This window comes from Zosterops lateralis (genome assembly GCF_965231275.1).
Source record: "Zosterops lateralis genome assembly, chromosome: 14".
Lineage (NCBI taxonomy): Eukaryota > Metazoa > Chordata > Aves > Passeriformes > Zosteropidae > Zosterops > Zosterops lateralis.
In genome coordinates this window covers 2112590-2131942 of record NC_139774.1, presented here as the reverse complement: position 1 = coordinate 2131942, position 19353 = coordinate 2112590, and the positions used below count along the sequence as shown (strand labels likewise).

Genomic DNA, 19353 nt, shown 5'->3' with positions numbered 1-19353 from the left:
GTTCGATCCCATGCTTTGCTGGAAGGCGGCTGAAGAAATGCCAGCTTTAGTCCCGCTGGACTGGACACAAGGTTTCGGTGGCGACTGTCCCCTCCCCGCGAGCTGCCGGTGTGCAGGGGGACAGCGCCGGGCAGCGCCGGGTGCCTGCAGTGCCGGGAGGAGGCTGCGGGCGCCGCTGTTGACCGAGAGGAGCGAGAGGAAGCTCGGAGCGCTCCCGGCAGCCCCGCCCGCTGCGGATCGGCTCGATCACTGCTCGCTCACTGTCAGGCTCGGCGGCGGTCGTGCGGTCTGCGACAGTCCCTGCAGTGCGGAGCCGTCTTGCAGAGAGGCGGAGAGGCCGGCGAGAGCAGCCGAGAGGGGCGAGTAGGAGCTTGAGCGAAAAGCGGTGGAACGGTACCTCGGCGGAGATGTGCGCGGCGGGGAGGCGCTGGGGCCGGCGGCAGCGAGCTCTGCTCTGGGCCGTCCTGCTGGCGGCGTGGGAGGCGGCGTGGGGGCAGCTGCGCTACTCGGTGCCCGAGGAGATGCCCAAGGGCTCCTTCGTGGGCGACGTGGCCAAGGACCTGGGGCTGCACCTGCCGGAGTTTCGTGACCGGGGCATCCGTGTTGTCTCTGAAGGTAGTACACAGTATTTCACTCTGCACGGGAAGACGGGCCATTTAGTGACGGCGGAGAGGATCGACAGGGAACAGCTGTGCGAGCGTGTGCAGCAATGCGTGCTGCGCTGTGAGCTGATAGTGGAGGGGGAAATGAAGTTCTATGAAATAGAAGTAGAAATCACGGACATTAACGACAACGCTCCCAGCTTCAAGGAAACTGAGCTAGAGGAGAAAATGAGCGAGATGACAGCCCCGGGGTCCCGGTTCCCCCTGCCAGACGCTCATGACCCGGACTCGGGCCGGAATTCCCTGCAGAGCTACGAGCTGAGCGGCGACGAGCACTTCTCGCTGGCCGTGCAGACGGGCCCCGGCGGCGATCAGCGTCCCGAGCTGGTGCTGGCGAAGGCGCTGGACCGGGAGGAGGCGGCGTTTCACGAGCTGGTGCTGAGGGCGAGTGACGGCGGCGATCCGGCGCGGACGGGCACGGCTCGGATCCGAGTGACGGTGCTGGACGCGAACGACAACGCGCCCGTGTTCAGCCAGGCGGAGTACACGGTGCGTGTGCCCGAGGACGTGCCCGTGGGCTCCGTGCTCGTCACCGTCACGGCCACGGACACCGACGAGGGGCTGAACGGGAATCTGAAATACTCGTTAAAGAAAATCACAGCAAAAGCATCGAAGATATTTCATCTGGACTCAGAGACGGGTGCAATCACTCTCTTGCGGACCTTGGACTTCGAGGAAGGCAACGCTTACGAGCTGGAGGTGCAGGCAAGGGATGGCGGAGGCCTTTTTGACACGGCCAAAGTCACGATCACGGTCATAGACGTAAACGATAACTCACCAGTGATTTTGGTACGGTCAGCACTGAGTGAGATCTCTGAGGACGCCCCATCGGGGACAGTGGTTGCCCTGCTGCACGTGCAAGACCGGGACTCGGGAGCGAACGGCGAGGTGCGCTGCTCGCTCGAAAAGGACGTCCCGTTCCGCCTGCAGAGCTCACACGGCAGCTACTACAGCGTGGTGACAGCGAGCGAGCTGGACCGAGAGCAGGTGTCGGAGTACAACGTGACGGTGCGGGCGGCCGACGGCGGGTCGCCGGCTCTGCAGAGCAGCGCGGTGCTGGCGCTGCGGGTGCTGGACGTGAACGACAACGCGCCGGTGTTCTCGGAGGAGCGCTACAGCGCGCGGCTGTCGGAGAACAACGCGGCGGGCGCGCTGGTGCTGACGGTGCGCGCCACGGACGCGGACTGGGGGCAGAACGCGCGCGTGCGGTACCGGCTGTCGGAGGGGCGGGTGCGGGGCGCGCCGCTGTCGTCGTACGTGTCGGTGCAGGCGGAGACGGGCGCGCTGTACGCGCTGCGCTCCTTGGACTACGAGCAGGTGCGCGAGCTGGAGCTGTGGGTGCGTGCGGAGGACGGCGGCGCGCCGGCGCTGAGCAGCAACGTGTCGGTGCGGCTGCAGATCGTGGACGAGAACGACAACGCGCCGCAGGTGCTGTACCCGCCGGCGGGCGGAGCGGCGGGCGCGGGCGGGGCGCGGTCGGGCGTGGAGCTGGCGCCGCGCTGGTCGGAGCCCGGCGCGCTGGTGGCCAAGGTGGTGGCGGTGGACGCGGACGCGGGCCAGAACGCGTGGCTGTCGTACGAGCTGGCCAAGGCCACGGAGCCGGGGCTGTTCCGCGTGGGGCTGCACAGCGGCGAGGTGCGCACGGCGCGCTCGCCGCTGGCCCGCGACGCGGCGCGCCAGAGCCTGGTGGTGGTGGTGAAGGACCACGGGCGGCCGGCGCTGTCGGCCACGGCCACGCTGAGCGTGGTGCTGGCCGAGAGCGTGGCCGAGCTGCTGGCCGAGCTGGGCAGCGCGGCCGAGGCGGCGGCGGCGCCGGGCGAGGCGGCGGGCGGCCTGACGCGCTGGCTGGTGCTGGCCGTGGCCGCCGTGTCGTGCCTCTTCGTGGCCTTCCTGCTGCTGCTGCTGGCGCTGCGCCTGCGCCGCTGGCGCCGCCGGCACCTGCTGCCGCCCGACGGCGGCGCCTTGCGCGGCGTGCCCGTCTCGCACTTCGTGGGCATCGACGGCGTGCGCGCCTTCCTGCAGTCCTACTCGCACGACGTGTCGCTCACGGCCGACTCGCGCAAGAGCCAGCTGCGCTTCTCGGCCGCCACCTGCTGCGACACCCTCCCGGCCCGGCCGCTGCCCGACGAGCCCGCGCCGCTGCTCGGGGACGAGGATGTGGCCGCCGCCCTCCCCACGGATCCCTCCGCTCCCTCGGTGAGTTCCTGGTGCTAAAGTTTTTGTGCGACGCTTCCTTCTGCTCTTTCCCTGGTCGGTGTCTAACACAGGGAAGAGTTGTACAGATTGAAGGCAAGGCCCTGAACACGGGCATGCTGTGTCCTGGTGCTTCTTGCTGCGGGGAGATGGATATGGGGTCGGTGTTCAGCCTTAAATTTAGTAGGCACGGTCGGATACGGGAGCTTGCTCTTCGCTTGGGGTTTTTAATTCAGGTTTCTATCAAGTTTCCTTTTTTTTTTCCCCTCTGGGAAGTGCAATTCCTCTCAGCATTCCATGTTCTCACTGGATGTCTTTCATTACATGCAAATCGAGATTACACTGTACAGGGTCAGGTGTTTCACCGACAGCACATTTTCATGAGGAGATTGAAGTTCTTTTGCAACCACACTTTGCGGCTCCCTATGTAACGTTACTTTATGCTTTAAACATGCAGAATCATGTATATTCAAATTTAGCCATGAGCAGAAGTAGGATGAGTATTTATTGTGGTGACTAGGTCTTTAGTAGAGCTGTGTATAGGTTATACTCTTGTAGGTATTTAATTTTATTTAGTAGCGGCCATTTCCTTTGGGTATCAGTGATCTGACAGGTCACTGACACGGCTCTCAGACACTGAGAAGTCCTGTGCGCCGCTTTTCTTTCAAAGGAGACTGACTGCACAAATAGATTTCCTGTTGCCTAATACTTGGGCAGGGTGAAAAGTCTCTTTTTGCAGATATAGGGAAGTTCAAAGTTTGCTGCGATTTTATTTTATACTAAAGGTGTAAAGATGGTGTAGAAATTCGGTTTTTCCTAGTTGTTATATGAGACCCGCCTTCGTGGTTCCTTGCATTTTTCCTTTTTTACTGTACAAAGAAATTAGATTGAGGACCTGTGTGCATAGTCTTTGTGTGAGCTCCTGTGCGAGAGTTTTGTGGACCTTTTCCTCCCTAGATACCCTTCTCCTGTTCTTACTACTCTTGGGGTAATATGAAATGTCAGACTATTGAACCTTGCATGGAAATTGAACTTCCCTTCCTGGTAAATGTACATGGCCTGATGGTGCTGGACAATAAAGATGTTGTAGCTGGCAGCTGAGGTTTGATTACATGATTTTGCAAATTTCGAGGGCCAGAGAACTCCGTGCACTTTGTGCAGGGCTGGAGACAAAAGTCCTGTGGCCTGAGTGTGGAGGTCTGTTAAACAGGAGAGTCATTATTTGCTCTTTTCCCTGTGCAGTGTTCAGCCCTCGTTTTGTACAATGTGATTTTCTTCTACCATGGTAAGTTTGCCGTAACAGATCTTACTTCAGCTGTGTGGGGAGCCCTGGGAGCTTCCTTCTCTGTGTTTGCAGATTGTTGTGGTTTGTAAAGGAATGGTTTAATTAGGCTGTTCTGGTCAGTGCCATAAGGGAATTTTGGGCAGAGCTGACTCTTTATTCATTACCTGCTAAGTACCTGAAATCTGTACCTAAAATTAGTGCCATCATCATCATCATTAAGAGTCTATGTTGATCTACTTTCTGCAGATGTAAACTTCTTGCCTTGCTTAATTAAGTGGTTTTTTAAGCGTTTACTGAAGAAATCCTCATGCTTGTGGTGTACTCGGGTTGAGAAGGAAATATTATCCAGGCAGTGGGAAACCGTGTGGGGAACTTTTCTTTTGGTGGCGCCTCTGCACCAAAAGAAGGGATTGAGGAGAGACTTGTTTGTGAGAAGGTATTATTGGAGGCAAGGCATGTGTTTTTATGATTCACGTATTTATTAATGATCTTCTGAAAATTGTCTAAAGGTGTCTTCATTTTTTGATGTTGCATAGTTTGGACTCAATGAGGCCGTTTGTGTGTTCACTATTTCGGTTTTCTGTTTCATGATATTTTCTGTGAATGGTGATTCTTGGGCACAGATGGAAACCTTGCATTGAGAGTAGGAGAGCTACCCATCCTCCAAAGAACCCATGTGTTGGATAAAGATGATGTTACCTTTGAGTGATACTTTGATGCCTGAATCACAAATTTGGTTACTGATGTCTATACATTTTACAACATTACAGAATAGAGGAAATAATTGTGATGAGCAGAAAAATCGTTGCACATGCATTCGTGTTGTGATTCTTGGGATCTGAGAAGTTGTGAGAGCGACTTTTAATAGTGTCTGTTCTCAAAATTTGCTTTCGTGTTGTGTCCTGACAGAAAGAAGTGTGTTTATCCAGAGACAGGGCTAGTCTAGGAGTTCATGTAGTATGGTTTGAGAAGGATACAGGAATTGCGTTAAGTTTCATTTGTCCTTATAATTTGGTGACACCCTCACTAGTGCTTCCAAGTTCTTTTTCTTTTTTTCATGGTTCAAGGAAATGACTGTGGCTGGGCTGTTTGGTTTGAGGTCCTCTGCACTTGGTACAAGACAGCTCCCTTTACTGTGTAGCTACTACAAGTGACAGAAGAGGAAATAAGAATTTATACATTGTGGTGGTTTCAGGAGCATTGCCTAAATACGCAGACCAAGTTGGATGTGTCTCAAAGCTTAAAACACAGTTTGAGTAGCCTGAGAGACTGACTTTGATCGAGGAAATTGATGTGCCAAAGGAATCTTGCTGGAAAATGGTTTAGATTTCATCTCTAAAGTCTAGGCCTATGACATTTTTTCCCTGTGATGCTTTTGCTGAAAGTAAATGGTGGTCACCCAGCAGTAATGAACCATGTTGCTCGGATAGAATGGTTTATAATTGCGATGTGATACATCTTTTATTTGGTTCTATGAGAGACACAGAAATGGCTTTTCAGTTTTTCACTGTAAGATTCTCAAGTAGGGAAACACAACAAGAAAAAATTTCATTATTCAGGAAAAAAAAAAAAAAGGTTATTCAAGTATTGAGCTCTAAACTTTGCTTTAGTCTGGTCTCTTCCTCAGGTTAATTTGACCCATGTAAAGGAAATAGAATTAAGATGCCTGACGGAGAGCTGAAAGGCTCCCGCAGTCGTCCCTTACCATAATAGCATTCCTGCCTCCTACAGTTGTACTACGAGTTTTTTTACGAGCTCTGGAACTAATACTTGAATGTGAGGATTCAGTGGGATTCAAGGACATTAACTGAAAGCACCCCAAAGCGCATCTCATTTAATAACGCCTTGGAGTCACCAAGCCCGAGCTTGTGCTGCCGCTGTTTGCAGTGGAGGAGAGACCCCGGCGGCGGCGCAGCCCCGAGCCCCGCCCAAAGCCGGGCCCCCTTGAGCGCGGCCATCGGGCGGCTGCAGTGGCGTGGCGGCGCCTCCGGGTGTCGCTGTTGGCCGCCGCCGAGCGGCGCTGGAGCCGCGGCCGCCGCAGCGTCCTGCCCCCGCAGGCTGCTCGCTCGCCCGGCGCCGGCCACGGCGGCAGCGGCCCCGACACCACCGGCAGCAGCAGCGGCGAGAGGCGGCGGCGCTTGTCGGGGAGCAGCGGCGTCCGAGGCGGCCCGAGCGGGCTGGCTGCGCTGCGGCGGCCCGTGCGCTGTGTGAGAGCGAGAGCGGCTGGAAGGGAGGCAGGGCAGCGGCAGGAGCCCGGCAGGAGCGCGGCGAGCTGTGGCGAGAGAGAATGGCGGTGAGGCGGCGGCAGAGGCGCGGGCCGGGCGGCGGGCGAGCGCTGCTGGGCGCGGTGCTTTGGTGCGTGTGGTGGCGGGCGGCGGCCGAGCGGGTCCGCTACGCCATCCCCGAGGAGCTGGGCAGAGGCTCGCTGGTGGGGCCGCTGGCGCGGGACCTGGGGCTCAGCGCGGACGAGCTGCCGGCGCGGAGGCTGCAGGTGGCGTCTGCCGGCAAGAAGCAGCTGAACTATTTCACGGTGAATGAGGAGAACGGGAACCTGTACGTGAACGAGAGGCTGGACCGGGAGGAGATGTGCGGCGAGTCGGCGACCTGCTCCGTCAGCTTCGAGGTGCTGGTGCACAACCCGCTGAACGTTTTCCATGTTGAAGTGACCATCGAGGACGTGAATGACAACTCGCCCGTGTTTAGCAAGGCTGCTCTGGAACTGGAGATCGGTGAATGGACGCTTCCCGGTGCTCGTTTTCCGCTGGAGATGGCCCGGGACTCGGACGTAGGAAGTAACTCTTTGCTGACTTACCAGCTCGTTAGCAACCCGTCCTTCTCTCTGGCCTCAAAGGAGAGCACTGATGGAAACAAGCAGCCGGAATTGGTGCTAGAGACACCTCTGGACCGGGAGAAGCAGAGCTCCTTTGATCTGGTGCTGACGGCGGTGGATGGCGGGGAACCCGCGAGGTCCGGAACTGTCCAGATTCGCATCAACGTGACGGACTTAAATGACAACCCGCCCGTGTTCAGCAAAAATGTCTATGAGGCCCGAGTGGCAGAGAATTTGCCGGCCGGGTCTCTGGTGCTGCGGGTGCAGGCGACAGATGCGGACGCGGGATCCAACGGGAGGGTCTCCTACTCCTTCAGCAACGTTCCAGGAGCCATCAGCTCGTTGTTCGCGGTGGACAGTGAGAACGGGGAAATAAGGACAGCGGGTCCCCTCGATTTCGAGGAGAAGAATAAATACATCTTCGGGCTAGAGGCGAGAGACGGAGGGGGTTTGGTCTCACACTGCAAGGTGCAAATAGACGTCACGGACGAGAATGACAACGCCCCGGAAATCACGCTGCTCTCGCTGTCGAGCCCAGTACCCGAGGATGCCCCGACTGGAACTGTAGTGGCCGTGCTGAACGTGAACGACCCAGACTCGGGCGAGAACGGTCAGGTGTCGTGCGAGCTCTTGGGCGAGGCGCCGCTGTCGATCGTGGCGTCGCCGGGCGGCTCGTACAAGGTGGTGACGGCGAGCGCGCTGGACCGCGAGCAGGCGTCCGAGCACCGCGTGACGGTGGTGGCCCGGGACCGGGGCAGGCCGGCGCTGCGGAGCAGCACGGAGCTGGTGCTGGAGGTGTCGGACGTGAACGACAACGCGCCGGTGTTCGAGGAGGCGGCGTACAGCGCGTACGTGGCGGAGAACAACGCGGCGGGCGCGCTGGTGGTGCGCGTGCAGGCGCGGGACGCGGACGCGGGCGCCAACGGGCGCGTGAGCTACTGGCTGGCGGGCGGCAGCGCGGGCGCGGCGGGCGCGGCGCCGCCGGTGTCGGTGGAGGCGCGGAGCGGCGCGCTGTACGCGCAGCGCTCCTTGGACTACGAGCAGTGCCGCGAGTTCGCGGTGGCGGTGCGGGCGCAGGACGGCGGCTCGCCGGCGCGCAGCTCCACGGCCACGGTGCGCGTCTTCGTGCTGGACCGCAACGACAACGCGCCGCGGGTGCTCTGGCCGGCGGCGGCGGGCGCGGGGGCCGCCGCGGCGCCGGGAGAGGCGGCGGGGGCTCCTCCTCCGTTCGAGGTGGTTCCGCGTTCGGCCGAGGCCGGGTACCTGGTGGCCAAGGTGGTGGCGGTGGACGCGGACGCGGGGCGCAACGCGTGGCTGTCGTACGAGCTGGTGCAGGCGTCGGAGCCGGCGCTGTTCCGCGTGGGGCCGCACAGCGGCGAGGTGCGCACGGCGCGCGCCGTGTCCGAGCGGGACGCGGCCAAGCAGCGTGTGGTGGCCGTGGTGAAGGACCACGGGCAGCCGGCGCTGTCGGCCACGGCCACGCTGCACGTGGTGCTGGCCGAGAGCTTGCAGGAGGCGCTGCCGGAGCTGAGCGAGCGGGCGGCGGGCGGCGAGGCGGCGGCGGCGGCGGCCGAGCTGCAGTTCTACCTGGTGCTGGCGCTGGCGCTGCTGTCGGCGCTGCTGGTGCTGAGCGTGGCGCTCTTGGTGCTGGCGCGGCTGCGCCGGGCCGGGCCGCCCGCCGTGCTGCGCTGCCTGGGCGCGCAGCGCTTCTCGGCGGCCGGCGCCGCCTTCCCGGCCGACTTCTGCGAGGGCACCTTGCCCTACTCCTACAACCTGTGCGTGGCGGCGCCGGCCCGCGCCGTGCCCGAGGCCGCTTGGCCGCCGCCGCCGCCGCCGGTGCCCATCCTGTCGGCGGAGGAGCTTCTGGGCGGGGATTCCTGCGAGAAGCCGAGCCCGAACAGCGGCGCCGTCGAGGGAGAGGTGCCCGCCAATCCTGACGCACCGCAGGTCTGTAAAGAGCGAGCTCCTTCTGTTTTTGAGCCTTTCCTGAAGGTTGCCCTTTTTTCTCTGGTTTTGTCTGGGTGGTTTCAGTTTGGATCCTCATCTCTCTCTCCGTGTAGCGGCGGACATTTCTCCTTGATAACAGCTTCAGCTGAGGTGCTTTAATTCCCCTTTGAGGTAGCAGCAGTGCTTCTCCATGTTTCAGGGTTTCTTGTTTTTGTCAGTTGTTCTTTTCTGTCCCCGGGGCGGATTGAAATGAGGATGGGACCGTCCCCCATCCGTAGGTGTAAGAAAAGACTTGGTTACTTGGTTCCTCATGGGTAAAAGGTTCATCTTAAGGGGACAGGTGGGGTTTTTTTTCCTACATTTGAGTTCGATAAAGTAGAATGTATTAGCAATATTGAATTCTTTGTATTCAAGGAAGGAAAACGGCTGATTTTTCATGACTGACTCGGGGAAAAGAGAAATGCCATGTCCTCTGGTGTTGGAGATTTTTCATTCCTGACAGTTTTGTTCGGAAAGGACGTGCTTGGAAAAGGTGTATGGCTTTACAGAATCCCCTTCGTTAAAACTTGTTTTGTCCTTATGAGATTCAGAAATGAAACATGTGTGAAAAGTTCCTTCTGCATCCTCAGGGAAAAGAGATTGTCGCCCTTTTTGTTTGTTGGGAAATGCAGTGGTGGTCCTACTTGACTTCCTTTTTGTGGCTCTCAGTTCCCTCTGGTTCCTCTTCACGATCTTTATTTCATACATTGCTGAGAGTGCTGAATGATTTGTGTTTCAGACTTTTTTTAATCTATTCTGTTTAAATAGAGAGTTCGGGAATTTAGTAAGACTCGGGTATATCGAGGACAGCAAATTTTTTGCAATTCTGTTTACCAGAATAGACATCTGAGATTCGAGGGGATCAGATATCAGAGAGATTGTCCAGACGAAGCTTTAGGCCCTTGAATCAATCCCATTTGCACATTGATTAGTGGTCAGCACAGTTTCGGGATGGCGGCTGTACAGTTGTTCTACGGTTCTATAATTTTCTTACTAAAAACATATCGTACCAATGTCATTAAAACATTTAGATCAATTATTTACTAAAGAGATTCTATGTTTTACACATTGATTTCAGTAAAATACAATCCTGGAAAGACTAGATTAAATGTAAATCCGTAAAACTAAGGAAATATTGGGGTTTTTAGGAAGGAGTGTAAAATATTTAACGTCCTCAAACTGTCATTGAGAGTTTTAGCTACATCTTTATTTGCACTTGGAATTCAGTCCTGTAACAATTACCTCCCTGACTTCAAGAAACATGCAATTGATCTCGTCGCGTTTGTGTCAATGAACCTGACAGCTCTGTGCTTTCGGGATGCGGTATCGTCCCGTTTTCGCTCTGAGAGCCTGTTGTTAAAGGTGCCTTTGAACAAAGAGGGTAAAAGTAGCAATAAACCACAGGATAAAATGCGAAAAATATGTATTGATTTAAATACGATAACATTAGTAACCGATTAGTTTCCCGTGCGGTAAAAGAACCGCGCACACGGAATGCCTCTGCCTTCCTCCCGATCGTGATGCCCTGGAGGATCAAGGCAGAGCTGGGCTGGGGAAATGGGGAGGCAGGAGATCCGCGCTGGCCGAAAAGCGCCGTCTCGGTGGCGCCGGTGCCGTGTGTGCAGCGAGGCCGGGCGGGGAGCGCTGGGCAGCGCCGGGTGCCTGCAGTGCCGGGAGGAGGCTGCGGGCGCCGCTGTTGACCGAGAGGAGCGAGAGGAAGCTCGGAGCGCTCCCGGCAGCCCCGCCCGCTGCGGATCGGCTCGCTCGGTAGCTCGCTCTCTGCCCGACCGTGCGGCCCGCGATCGTCCCCGCGGTGCTGGTCCATTCTGCAGCCGGAGACCGGCGGCAGCGCAGGGGGCAGAAGCCGAGAGCATTGAGTGTCAGCGGGAGTTGGCTCGGCGGTGTTGCGGTGCCGGCGGTGCCGCGGCGGAGATGTGCGCGGCGGGGAGGCGCTGGGGCCGGCGGCAGCGAGCTCTGCTCTGGGCCGTCCTGCTGGCGGCGTGGGAGGCGGCGTGGGGGCAGCTGCGCTACTCGGTGCCCGAGGAGATGCCCAAGGGCTCCTTCGTGGGCGACGTGGCCAAGGACCTGGGGCTGCGCCCGCCGGGGATCAGCGACCACGGCGTTCATATCTTGGACAAAGGTAGGACGCAGTATTTCGCTCTTCACGGGAAGACGGGCCGTTTAGTGACGGCGGAGAGGATCGACAGGGAGCAGCTGTGCGAGCGTGTGCAGCAATGCGTGCTGCGCTGTGAGCTGATAGTGGAGGGGGAGATGAAATTCTATGAAATAGAAGTGGAAATCACGGACACGAATGACAACGCCCCCAGTTTCCGAGAGGCAGAAACAGAGCTGAGAATGAGCGAGACAACAGCTCCGGGATCCCGGTTTCCCCTGGCCGAGGCTCACGATCCGGACTCGGGCCGGAATTCCCTGCAGAGCTACGAGCTGAGCGGCGACGAGCACTTCTCGCTGGCCGTGCAGACGGGCCCCGGCGGCGATCAGCGTCCCGAGCTGGTGCTGGCGAAGGCGCTGGACCGGGAGGAGGCGGCGTTTCACGAGCTGGTGCTGAGGGCGAGTGACGGCGGCGATCCGGCGCGGACGGGCACGGCTCGGATCCGAGTGACGGTGCTGGACGCGAACGACAACGCGCCCGTGTTCAGCCAGGCAGAGTACACGGTGCGTGTGCCCGAGGACGTGCCCGTGGGCTCCGTGCTCGTCACCGTCATGGCCACGGACACCGACGAGGGGCTGAATGGGAAAGTGAAATACACGTTAAAGAAAATAACAGGAAAAGTCTCGAAGATATTTCATCTGGACTCAGACACCGGCGCGATCACTCTCTTGCGGAGTCTTGACTTCGAGGAAGGCGACTCCTATGAACTGGAGGTGCAGGCACGGGACGGCGGTGGCCTTTTCGACAGTGCCAAAGTCGCGATCACCGTCTCAGACATAAACGATAACCCACCAGTGATTTCGGTAAGGTCGGCGTTAAGTGAGATTTCTGAGGACGCCCCGTCTGGCACTGTTGTCGCACTTTTGCACGTGCATGATCGGGACTCGGGGGCCAACGGCGAGGTGCGCTGCTCGCTCGATGGGGGCGTCCCGTTCCGACTGGAGAAATCTTTTGAGGGTTTCTATCGCGTGGTGACAGCGAGCGAGCTGGACCGAGAGCAGGTGTCGGAGTACAACGTGACGGTGCGGGCGGCCGACGGCGGGTCTCCGGCTCTGCAGAGCAGCGCGGTGCTGGCGCTGCGGGTGCTGGACGTGAACGACAACGCGCCGGTGTTCTCGGAGGAGCGCTACAGCGCGCGGCTGTCGGAGAACAACGCGGCGGGCGCGCTGGTGCTGACGGTGCGCGCCACGGACGCGGACTGGGGGCAGAACGCGCGCGTGCGGTACCGGCTGTCGGAGGGGCGGGTGCGGGGCGCGCCGCTGTCGTCGTACGTGTCGATGCAGGCGGAGACGGGCGCGCTGTACGCGCTGCGCTCCTTGGACTACGAGCAGGTGCGCGAGCTGGAGCTGTGGGTGCGTGCGGAGGACGGCGGCGCGCCGGCGCTGAGCAGCAACGTGTCGGTGCGGCTGCAGATCGTGGACGAGAACGACAACGCGCCGCAGGTGCTGTACCCGCCGGCGGGCGGAGCGGCGGGCGCGGGCGGGGCGCGGTCGGGCGTGGAGCTGGCGCCGCGCTGGTCGGAGCCCGGCGCGCTGGTGGCCAAGGTGGTGGCGGTGGACGCGGACGCGGGCCAGAACGCGTGGCTGTCGTACGAGCTGGCCAAGGCCACGGAGCCGGGGCTGTTCCGCGTGGGGCTGCACAGCGGCGAGGTGCGCACGGCGCGCTCGCCGCTGGCCCGCGACGCGGCGCGCCAGAGCCTGGTGGTGGTGGTGAAGGACCACGGGCGGCCGGCGCTGTCGGCCACGGCCACGCTGAGCGTGGTGCTGGCCGAGAGCGTGGCCGAGCTGCTGGCCGAGCTGGGCAGCGCGGCCGAGGCGGCGGCGGCGCCGGGCGAGGCGGCGGGCGGCCTGACGCGCTGGCTGGTGCTGGCCGTGGCCGCCGTGTCGTGCCTCTTCGTGGCCTTCCTGCTGCTGCTGCTGGCGCTGCGCCTGCGCCGCTGGCGCCGCCGGCACCTGCTGCCGCCCGACGGCGGCGCCTTGCGCGGCGTGCCCGTCTCGCACTTCGTGGGCATCGACGGCGTGCGCGCCTTCCTGCAGTCCTACTCGCACGACGTGTCGCTCACGGCCGACTCGCGCAAGAGCCAGCTGCGCTTCTCGGCCGCCACCTGCTGCGACACCCTCCCGGCCCGGCCGCTGCCCGACGAGCCCGCGCCGCTGCTCGGGGACGAGGATGTGGCCGCCGCCCTCCCCAAGGATCCCTCCGCCTCACTACCGGTGAGTTTTTCCGTCCAGATATTCTTCAAAACGCTTTCTCTCGATGCTCCCTTTTCCCCTCCGTGTTCTTTGGCTTTCATGGGAGACTTTGCTTAAAAGCAAGGTAGAGTTTTCTTCAGTGACATTCTGGAGGCCGTTGCCCATTGATATCGTTATGTAAACACGGTGTCGATCCTCAGCCTTCCAGGTAGTGAAGAAAGAAGGAGGAGGAAGGCTGCTTGTGGAAGAGTGTTCATTAGGTCAGAAGTTTGGGTATCTCTTAGGTTCCAGGTATCTTCCCCTGTGGCACCTGTGCTGTGCCCAATCCGTGCTCTTGTTAGTATTTGATATTCTGAATGGATGTATCACGTTATTAAGGAATACAAGTTTTTAGCAGGCTCACGTGTCTTCCCAACAGCTGATGGGCTTGAATGGGTTGAATGTGTCGTGAACAAAGTGCTGGTGGCTTTGTGTGGAACTTCTCTGCACGTTGTTCTCAGCCTTTTTCGTTCTCCATGATACATAGTGGAGGTCAGCAGGAAAAGTCTTTGTGTCATCCGTGCTTTGATCTTTGTACTCGACAGAGGATTGGGCCCGGCAACAAGTGGTCCTTGATGCTGTCTGTCTGCCTGTTGTGAAGAGGAAGGATCCTTTTGAAGTCGGGACTCTTTGAAGAGCTTGTGGGTAGCAGCATGTGGAGGAGGAAATGCAGGAGGAAATGGCAGAACTGCTTTGGTTTTTTCTTTTTCGAAGGTCGTGCTATGTCAAATGGAGCTGGGTGACTCTTCGCTATGAAATATTTGGCATGGCCAGAGAATTGTGTGGGTGGGAAGGGAGAGATTCAAGGTGCAGTGGGACATGTAAGGTGGGCATAATTCGCCCTGTTGCAGATTTTCACGGACTCGGTCTGTCTTGGAAGACTGCTGGGCTTTTCCTTTTAGACCTGTGAAGTGTCTTCCCAGAACCTGAGTGAGCAGGCAAATGGAGCTTGCCTAGTACAGAGTAGTAAAGATAGCTGTGTGAACTTGGTGGTGTGAAGAAAAGTGGTCTGGGGAGCTGGGCCTCCACTGTCACATGTTTTTGGGATATATGGGTGAGAGAACATCATGGATAATGGGAAGGGTTGGAAATGTGAGTCCTGTGAGCTGTGCATGAATGTGTGCTGAAAGAATGATTTCCTCCATTCCCTGTCCAGTTCCTATCTCTAGTGTGAAGCAATATGAGGATTTTCCTCCCCAAGTAATTGTCTAGAAGAGATGTATTCCAGCTGCATGGAGAACCCTGTGAGGGTCTTACTAAGTATTTGGAGACCATCATAATTGTGTCACTTAAAAGCTTAATGTTGTACTTGTGAAAGATTCCTGTATGGGAAGAGCAAGCTCTGTGTTTGGTGCCTATAAACAAAGTTATTAATAATCTACTCTGAGTTATATAATTGAGAATAGTGTTATGAGCTCTTCAATTCTGCAGGTGTTGACTTTCTGTCACACTCTTCTGATGATCTGAAGGTGGTTTTTTCATGTTTGTAGGTGAAGAGAGGGAGACCTTTATTGACATGTTTCTTTAAAATGTCTGAGTGAGAAACGCTTTTTCTTCTCCCATGGCTAGGGTAAGAAGTCCAATATTATCCATGGTGAGAAGAGACTGTCGGAGCAACTTTCCTTTTGGAGGAATCTCTCTAAATTCTGAAGATCTGTGATAACCATGTGAGCTGTGAAGGGTTAGGGGGGACTGTTGGGATGAGGCACTGGTGGAGACATGGCATGTGTTGTGTTGATCCCCAGGGCTATTGCTGGCCTTCTGAACATGAGTCAGGAGGAGTCTTATGATTTTATCTTGTGTGGTTTGGACTCAAATGGCCTAATGGGTGAAGAACTGTGATGTTGCCTTTGATGTGGTACTTGGATTGCTGGGTCCCTGACAGAGCTGGGAACAACTTATGGCCTATATAACAATTTACACTTGTTCAAATAATTGAAAGGAACAGAGTAATGTTAGTTGTGATGCTTGGATCTCATCATCTGTGCACACGACTTTTCTTCTACTGATGTTTGTATGTAAAATTTTTTTTTGGGGTTTTGTTTGGACAGAGAGAAGAATTCTGTGTATGCAGAGACAGGGCTGGTGCTGGAGTTCACAGTAGTATAGTTCAAAATGAATGAATGAATTGTGTCAAGTTCTATTTGTCCTAGTAGATGAGGCCCACAGCTGTGGTTCCAAGAGGTTTTTTTATCTTACTATCCCAGGAAATGACTGTCTGGGTTGAGCTCCTGTGTGAGGCCTCCTGTGCATTAGTTACAGTTGAGTTTCTTGTCATGTATATTTACGAGACTTGACACGATCTGAAATGTGAGGCCACGATTGATAATCTTCTCAGGGTTTCCCATTCTTAGTTCATTGATTAGGTTTTTTTGCAAGATTTCTTTGGGTTGGGTTGTTTGTTTATCTGCTTGTTTTCTAATCAAGGAATAAAACTGATTCTGATCGTGCCTGGCAATGCTGCAAACTCCAAAACATACAATTATCCAGTAGGGAGAGTTTCTCTCATTCATACCCTGAAGCAGTACGTGTAATCATAGAATTAGGGAAACACAGAATCTTGGAATGGTTTTATAGAAAAGGACCTTAAGAATCATGTTGTTCCAACTCTTCTGCCATGGGAAGGGACATCTTCCACTGGACCCGGTTGCTCAGAGCCCCACCCAGCCTGACCTTGAATGTTTCATTAAGCAAATACAACTTCATAAATATCTGTTTCCCCAAGGCGTTCTTTTTCTTTGTAGCCAAGATACAACCAAAATGTTGGTGTGTGTTGATGGTGAGACTAAAGGCTGTGAATGCAGAGTGAGGAGGGTGAGAACTCAGTTCTGTGCCAGCCTTGATTTCAGCTTGGTGACAAAGCCATTTCTGTTCTGATCCTGTTTTCTGTGTCATGAAAGACAATGAGAGTCCTCAACAGTAACATTTTCCACTGTAACTGTTTATATAGAAGAGTTATTCTTGGCTAGAACAGCCCATTAATCCTGTGTGAAACCTCCATTATCCATCTGCATTTCTATGCACCATTGTGATATCAAGTTCCGTAGGAGTTGTAATTACATTTTCCTTCAGGCCTTGGTTTCCAGGTTAGGTTGCAGCTCTTTTTCCCCATTCTGGTCAGTACTTTAAATTTGAAATAGTGACTATTGTTTTTCAGCCAACCCTTAGTTCAGCCACCTGGAATGAATTGTGTGTGTGGGAAATAGGAAGAATAGGAAGCAGAAGCAGTAAGAGAATCTATTGTAATTTGTCACGAGATTGAACTTGAGAAAGAGGTGGATGAGAAGTTGTTTATAATGATGGTTTCATAACTATGCCAGGTGAGCAGGCCAAGCAGCAGAAAAAGTTGCTGATGAGAGGATTAATTCTTCCAATGAAGCCCCTATCCTGCTGTCCAGTGTAAGTGTTTAGGGCCACACTTGCAGCTTGAGACCTCAGTGACTTCTAGGTGCTCTGAGGGATGATTTTGAGGCCTGAAATCCAGGCCTAGAAGACTTCACTGTGAGCATGTCTGACAGCTTATTGACTTCTAATGCTTCCTTGCCTTCTCTGATTCATGTTTTGGGGTTTTCGACAGTTTTGTTTTTTTTTTTTTTCTCATTTAGTTTATCGGTGAGTTTCTCTGTATGTGGGCATGTTTATTGTTATCAACAATCTATAATTTTATAGGAATGTATGATGTGTTCATGTCTCTTGCTCTTGTTCCAGTGGAAGTGGGAGGCAGGAGATATGAGACTGGCTCTGTTCTGTTACTGTTGGGAGAATTAGATGTAAATATGACTTCAGTAGATGTTGCATCTGTGTGCAAAAGAGCAGGTGATAAAGATGGGGAAGAGATTCCCTCGAAGCCAATGGTTTGATGAGCCATTCTCCATTGGATGACTGCTAATCTTTCAGTATGGTTGTTTATAATTTGTGCGCTTTAGAATCCTTCACTTCATTCTCATAATGGTGGTGAGCAGACAAATGGACCTCCCTTCTGGGTGTGGCTGCACGGCATCCTCATCTCATGATAAAATTTGAGATTTATCTCCAGTGAGGAGATGGCCACAGGCCAAACCTACAAGCTGCATGGGGTAGGAGAAAAAGAAGACAGGGGAGCTCTGTGTGTGAGGCTAGAGAAGAAGTCAGTCATTCCCTTGCTTGTCCTATATCATAGATAACACAAGCCTTGACTGATGGAGTACAGTGTAATTTGAGTTGCTTCTGTAGGGTAAATGAGATTTACAAACTGTTATTGCATCTGTTGAATTCTATATGTTTCTAACTCTTGCACTGCTTGTTTTCATGAGCTCAACCTCAGCATGTCTGATCTTAGGTGGAAGGTTGTTGGAACCCTGGAGGCTGAAATTTTTGGGCTTTCTGAGCTGAGGGGTGCTGACCCTCAGGCAGGCACCACATTTGACTTGAGGCCTTGGAACAGATTTCTGAGGTTGTGTGATAGCACACCTTGTGGTTGTGGGTGCGTGATTAGAATGTTGTTGTTTGATCTCACAGGGTGAAAACTTAGGTTTGGGGTTTTGGTATATAGTGATGTGTATGGGCCATGATGGAGGATTCAGGGCATTGCCCGAGTTCCTCTTCTTCACCTTCTTCCTCACAGATTTGGGTGGCTTTCTCTAATTGGGTGAACGATGTCTGCATTGCAAACATCAAATAGTCACTATTGGGTCAAAAACATCCATAATAGAGTTGTCACTTTGGTGTTGGGTAACTATGTCTTAAATAGCCTTGGTAAAAGTGAGAGGCCCTCCATTTTGCCTTGTTTCCATATCTGACATGCTGGAGCTCACACTGTAAATACTATAAGTACATAAGAGATAATAAACAACCAACACCAAACTCGACTCTACGTTTCCTGTGTCTTTCATCCTGACCTTGGCCAAGATAAAGCAGGCAGAGCTGTAACAGAAGGTCTCCTCTGTCCCAGTTGTCCCAGTGCAGGTGCAGTTCCCACACACACCTGGGATCTTTACAGCTGTAAAGAGGAAGGATTTCATAAGTACAGGTGTGCTCACCCAGGAACACTTTTGTCTGTAGTGTCAAAATGCAGAAGCATCTCTGCTGCAATTGTCAGAGTGCAGAGCGGCCACTCACCCCAGCCAAGGTTTCCATGAACAGACCAGGGGCCAGTGGGAGAACGTGTGCAGTGTCCCCCACATTATCACCCAGAGGGACATGCTGGGCAATCATCTGGAGGCTGTTAAATGGCTGAGGAACAGGCTGGATAGTCACCTCCAAAGAGTTACGGGCAATTTCTCAGGGTCCACGTGGAAAGCAGTAACTTGTGCTGTTCCTCCAGGATCCTTACTGGGATCTTCAGTACTGTTTATTCCTCCATGGACAATGGGATGGAGTGCAGCTTCAGAACGTTTTCAGCTGACACCAATTTGAGTTGATCGCCAAGAGGGCAGAGATGCCAACGAGGGATGGGCTGGAGAAGTGGCCCCGTGCAACCATCATGAAGTTGAGCAGGGCAAAGTGCAAGGTCCTGCACCTGGGTTAGGGCAATTCCCAGTTTAAAGAGAGAGTAGGGGATAGGGAACAGCTTAGGAGAGAAGTACTTCGGATTATTGGTGGGTGATAAGATGGGACATGAGTCACCAATGGGCACATGCTGCTTATATTGTGTCCTGCACTGCATAACCAGTTCTGTGCCTGAATGGTTAAGGGAGGTCCTTCCCCCACTCTTAACTCATTTGTTGAGACCGTAGACTGCATGCAGATCTTGGGCCAATATCCCAAATCGAGATGCAGGAATTCCCAGAAGGATCATGAAAATGGTCTGAGGGTTCAAACATCTCTGCTTTGCAGAAGGACTGAAGGAGTTTAGGTCTTCAAGCATGGAGAAAATCATCGCTGGGTGTGGACTCTTCAGTGTTTGGTTTGTTGGGTTTTTTTGCTGTTTCAATTTAGGAATAGGCTTATAGAAACTATGGACAGAGCTCTTTTTATCAGGGCCAATGATCATAGGACTGCGGACAAGTGTTTTT

At 54.9% G+C, this 19353-nt stretch overlaps 2 protein-coding genes across 2 annotated transcripts in view; both read left to right on the top strand.

The window, feature by feature from the left end:
- LOC310914956 (uncharacterized protein) overlaps positions 1-19353 on the top strand; it is a gene marked incomplete at its 5' end in the record, with an annotated part of 94619 nt that overhangs the window by 12586 nt on the left and 62680 nt on the right. The window contains 2 exon segments of the mRNA XM_083871473.1: positions 103-184; positions 187-2858. Coding sequence (XP_083727599.1) covers positions 103-184; positions 187-2858 — 2754 coding nt within the window.
- On the top strand, positions 6350-17373 carry LOC310914947 (uncharacterized protein; the record flags this gene model as incomplete). The annotated part of the gene is given in 6 exon segments (XM_083871464.1): positions 6350-8917; positions 10526-10658; positions 10661-10723; positions 10726-10806; positions 10809-13342; positions 17287-17373. Coding segments are annotated over 6 exon segments (5388 nt in total). The 5' UTR covers positions 6350-6427.